The sequence below is a fragment of the Syngnathus acus genome, chromosome 2 (genome assembly GCF_901709675.1).
Source record: "Syngnathus acus chromosome 2, fSynAcu1.2, whole genome shotgun sequence".
In the NCBI taxonomy this organism is placed as follows: Eukaryota; Metazoa; Chordata; class Actinopteri; order Syngnathiformes; family Syngnathidae; genus Syngnathus; species Syngnathus acus.
Genome location: NC_051088.1, coordinates 4,223,239 through 4,228,692, shown reverse-complemented (window position 1 = coordinate 4,228,692; position 5,454 = coordinate 4,223,239). Strand labels below are relative to the sequence as shown.

The window sequence follows — 5,454 nt, the reverse complement described above, 5'->3', positions numbered from 1 at the left end:
TCTCGGTGATCTAATTGCAAATCCCTGTTCTAAACAGCAGTCGTACATGAAGCTTCTCATAATGTTCCTAGCAGTGACAACAAAACCTAAAGTACAACCCTGCAAGGGAACTACTACGTTCATGCTATGTCACAACAATATTTGTCTTCACTCACAAACGCAAACACACCCATATCACGTGTGCGCTTGAGTTGAACATCTGTGTTTGTTTATGGTGTCAACCGAGAGCAGCAGGCGGAACGTCGGGCAGGTTTGTATTTGTCAGCAGATGTAGTGGGCCACATCATCAGTCAACTTCCAGTTCTTGCTTACTAAGAAACAGAAACGGTAGTGGACACTCACTCTCCTAACCCAAAAAAGTGCAAAAAGCATCAAGAGACAGGAGGTCTCACTCCACTGGGAAAAGATTTCGGTGTGTATTACAGAGTTGTGTGTTATTCACAAGAGCACAGACAACTGAGCAAATTCATCTCTCCGCAGATTCCACACAGTCCGGTATCTGCTTTTCAACAGACTGGCACGATGACAGGGCACCGAGTGTGACAGAGCAACTAAGTCAAAAACTTTTTTTTTAAGGCCTCCGCATCTCTGACATTTCAAAGTGGGCTACATTTGTCAGCCTCTCTTTCTGACTCACACGTTCAACCACGGAATTCTCAGGCACACAGCTTTAGAATAGCACAAGCAGAAAGTCAAACATTTGTGTGTGTGTTAGGTCTCGTCACTGTACAATAACGTAACACACACATGCATGTCATCAAAGTATTTGTGACTCCCTGCTCCAACAGAGGAGAGACCTGATTGGATGGATGGATGGATGGATGGATGGATGGATGGATGGATGGATGGATGGATGGATGGATGGATGGATGGATGGATGGATGGATGGATGGATGGATGGATGGATGGATGGATGGATGGATGGATCCACACTAATACTGTAAACATATTGTTAAACGCAATCCTGACAGCATTGAGCATCTAAAATCGGATCTTTTCTGCGCTGTCGCATGCCATCGCGTCAGCTGTGCAGTTGCACCCAATGTAGAGCTTGTTGAGTATATCAAAGCATCCAGAAGCACTTGCTACCAAACCAGCAACTAGTGCCATAATCTGACTGAGGGAGCGTGAGGTCCCTCACAGCAGTCAGTGCTTGAGGTCACTCAGAATGTGAAACAATGGTGTTATCTCTGTTTCCAAGCAGATGTTTTTGTCTCACTGCGATGCTTTTCAACTCTGGCATTTCTGTTGGAGTGCAATCTCCCAAGTCTCTCTTATCTATTGCGTATAAAGGACACGCTACAACCATTAGTGAGGGAGAAGAGAGTATCTTGATGGCTGCTATGCCCCAGAAGAGCACCATTAGTTATAAAAACAGCTGTAAACTGACGACTGTTTTCTCTGTAGTCTCGACACTGTGCATCAATCGTAAAAAGTATCTCTGGGGAAAAATGGCATAAACTGCAGAAGCAATTGTGGGTTTTTCGGGCCACATGGGAAGCTACGCACACACTCGCGCACACACTCACTTATGCACTTGTAACCCGATAAGGTGTCCGCTGCTCTGCACTTACCCAAGTGTTGTCATAGTAACGATGGTGTACCAGAAGGAGGCTGGGATGCTGGTGAATTTGCTGGAGCTTGAACCCTTCTCTGCGTAGAACATGACTGTAGCAAATATAATTATGGCCATAGTGAGGGAGAAGAGCAGGAATCCCAGCTCTGAGGCACAGCTCTTTAGCGTGTAGCCCAGGATGCGAAGGCCCTGCGAGTGGCGGGAGAACTTAAAGATACGGAACACTCGGAAAACTCGCAGCGTCACAAAGGCGCCGCTCACGTCCTCGTTATCAGTCATCACCAGGCCGATGTAGTAGGGCAAGATGGCCACCACGTCGATGATGCTCATGACGGACCTCATGAAGCGGTAGCGGCTCGGCGCGGCGAACAAGCGCATCAGGTACTCCACGGTGAAGATCATGACGCACGCCGTGTCCATGCAGAAGAAAGCTACCGTGTAACGTTCGCCGCACGGCACTTCCTTCTTATTGAACCCCGAGCCGCACGGCACCGTCTCGACCACATTGGTGATGACGGACACCGCGATGAAGAAGCCAGTGACGTAGTAGAAGACCAGCGCCATGGTAGAAGTGTGAGGGTTCTCAAAAGCCCGCCACATGGTCTCCCTAAAGGTCATGTTGGGCAGCTTCGCGTCCTTGTTGTCCTCTTGGTCATCCATCAGACGCTCGGCGTTCTCCCTCTTCCTGTCCTTGTACTCTTCGTAGCAGCAGTCGCCGATGATCTCTGGGACGATGCCAAAGAATGCCAGTTCCTCATCGTAGGAGGAGATGCACTCAGAGCGAGGGTAGTGAAGCTTTCCGGTGCGATAGAAGTTGAGCACGCTGCGAAACACGTCGGGATCCCGGTCGAAGAAGTACTCTTTGGTCTCTTCATTGTAGAAGAACTCCTTCTCGGAGCTTCCCAGCAGGGTGTCCGGATAGCGGTCCAATGTGTTCTTCCAGGTTTCGAAGCGCCGTCCGCTAACGTTTAGAATAATTAACTCATCCTGACGCTTGTTCTTTTGGGTCGGCGCCACCGGCATGGGCAGATTAGCCACAGGCATCCAGCCAATGGCTGCCGCCCGAGCAAAGGGAAGCCATGCCGCCACGCCCGCTGCCATGGTGTCTCCGACCTGGGGTGTAGGCGGGAACAAATCCTGCACCTTCACAACCAGCTTGACTTCAGCTCATTCGCTAACTGGGAGGAGAAAGGAGAGAGGGAGGGAGGAAGGAAGGTGTGTTTTCATAACTTGTCATGTGACAAAAATGAAATAATCACATTAAAGTAAAAAAAAGTTTGCTCAATTTGAAAGACAATTCGGCATCAGAAACTTAAATATGGTCAATTGCAATTTTCATCACACTAATAATTTTAAAACCTACAGCTAATGTGGATATAAAAAAATCCACACCCCTTCTGAAATGTCAGGTTTTAGTGGTATTATAAATCTATATTAGTGAATTTTTTTTTAAAAATCTTTTCAAGAGTGGACAGACAACTGAGACATAATGTTCTGCAGAACCCTGTCTTCTTCTCCCCCCCCCCCAAATAAAACATATCTTACAAAGCTTCCACAGCATCGGAGATATATCATTGTGCATAGGTAACTGAGAAGGGTGCAAAAGAATTTCCAAGGCAGGAAATACACTATGGGACACAGTGAAGACAGTCATCACCAAGTGGAGTAAACATGGTACCACAGTTGCATTACCAACAACAGAATGTTGCACCAAAATTGACCAATGAAAAGGAAATTGGTGGCTGCCAAGAAATGAAAAACAACACTGAAGGAACTGCAGGAATTTCTGGCAAGTACTGGTTGTTTAATACATGTGACAACAATCGGCCATGTTCCTCTGAGCTATGGGTTCTGATGGCAACTTATGAAGAAGAAAGAAAATCATACAAATGCTTTCCAGGTAAGGCGTTATGGTCTAAATAAACCAAGAGTGGTCTTTTTGGTGCAACCACAACATTAAAGAACATTCTACCTCCCCTGAAGCATGTTGGCAGCTTTTGATGCGTTTCAGATGGGGATGTGGCCTCAGGTGAAATGGAAGGAAATATAAACATTTCCAAATACCAGTAAGTGTGAGCAAAAATCCTCTAAGCCTCAGCTAGAAAACCGCCCCCCCCCAAAAAAAAATGTCACGAAAAGCCTACTCAAATATTTGAGCTTTATTCAGTGATAAATGATTTGACACAAATTTGAACGCGATTGGTAAATTCAGATACCGACTGTTATAGGGGGTGTGCGCACTTATGCAATCACATTATATCAGTTGTTTATTTTGACTTCATTTGTCATCATATGGTTTTAGGTAAATTGGTCTTGTTTTTATTTTACAAACACCAAAAATTGCATTTGAACATGGGTGTGTAGACTTTTTATATCTTGGCAGCTTTCTGCATCTTGTCATTGCATACCTACTATTGAGCTTCTCACTCTAAAGGCTAACCAAGCAAGGGGTTCACCCAAAACCTGTTGAGTTTCACCTGTTAATCCACATTAAAACGAATCCAAACGAATTAAACATCGCTAATGTAAATTATTAAGACTAAGTCGCAATGCCAACAAGTTACTGTTGACCATTTGCCTATAAAAGCCCTCCACGCATTTAAACAGAAAAGACGCAGTTTCAACTCACCGATCGGAAATTCTCCATCCAAAAAAGGCGACCTTCTTCCACGGCAGTTTAGTTCCGTTTAAGTCGTGTTCTATTCTTTTCTTTTCTTTTTCCCTTTAAAAAAAGGCGAGTCTGTTAAATGATCACTAGTGACGAAGTTAACAAGTGAAAACGGCAAAGGTGTCACCGTGAGACGACAGCGCAGTAAAGTGTCGACGAGTGGAAGCAGCACAGCTTGGTGAGCTCACTTTCCATCCTGCAGGCTGCTGAGGGATGGATGGGGAGAGCGCGCCGCCCGAGAGAGACGCTCGCTCGTCGGCTTCTCGACGTGAGCGTAGCTGCGAGACCGACGCGAGTCGGAGGAGGAGGAGCCCCCCCCCCCTCTCGCTCCCTCCCTCTCTCGCCCTCGTTCTTCATCTCTCCCGCTCAAAACGTAGAAATGTATTGAAACATTATTCTGAATCATTTGGAAACTGGGGGTGGTGGTCTCCATTGATGAAGTCAAAACACTTTTTGATGATTACAATAATGGATGCAGAAAAAAAGCAAACAAAATAAATTCTGACTTTGTCATTGGAGAGAATGATGATGAGTTTTATAGTGATACATTAATAAGAGTAAAATTGCACATCTTCATTAAAAGGTGATTCTCATTTTGCTCCATACCAAAGTCAATCAACAAAGCACATGAATTCCCTCTCCTTAATTATCAGAACTGACAAAAATAGAGTCTGCAAATAGAACGTTTCATCATGACGTCACATGCTTCCAGGTGGCAAAATCCCAAGCGTTCTCAGAATGACACCATCAGTGAACCATTTCCAACTCCATTAATGTTGATCGAAATGGAACATGATGTGAAATGTTACAACTGAGACATTTGATTTGTTTATCAGCCTTTTTGTCTCCGCTGGACAAGATCACGAGAGCTTAAGCATAATAAACATTGTTTAACTTTAATTGTGAACGATAAGATCTATTAGTCTGCACAATGCACAATCACGAGTGCTGCGATAAAAGCAGACTTGTGCATGAGTTGTGTCTCTACTTTTCTCACATTAGTAGTCTCAGTCTGCTGATTATCTCAATTATGGTGACTCATGAACAAATAACACACACAAATGCTGTGATGCCGACCTAAAATAAGTACGCCCCCAGGTTCACCACCAATCACATCGTGAAGTTTGCAGACGACACAACGGTGGTGGGCCTCATCAGGGACAACAACGACCTGGACTACAGAGAGGAGGTGGAGCAGTTGGGGGCTGGT

The 5,454-nt window shown here is 45.2% G+C and overlaps 1 protein-coding gene across 1 annotated transcript; it reads right to left on the bottom strand.

Annotated features, from left to right (window-relative positions):
- Positions 1-753: 753 nt before the first annotated feature.
- Positions 754-4,287, bottom strand: LOC119119406 (potassium voltage-gated channel subfamily D member 3). Its single transcript, XM_037245732.1, has 2 exons — positions 4,206-4,287; positions 754-2,754 (listed from the first exon to the last, which is right to left on the bottom strand). The coding sequence occupies exon 2, from the start codon at positions 2,675-2,677 to the stop codon at positions 1,571-1,573; it is 1,107 nt and encodes a 368-aa protein (XP_037101627.1). The 5' UTR covers positions 2,678-2,754; positions 4,206-4,287; the 3' UTR covers positions 754-1,570.
- Positions 4,288-5,454: the final 1,167 nt, after the last annotated feature.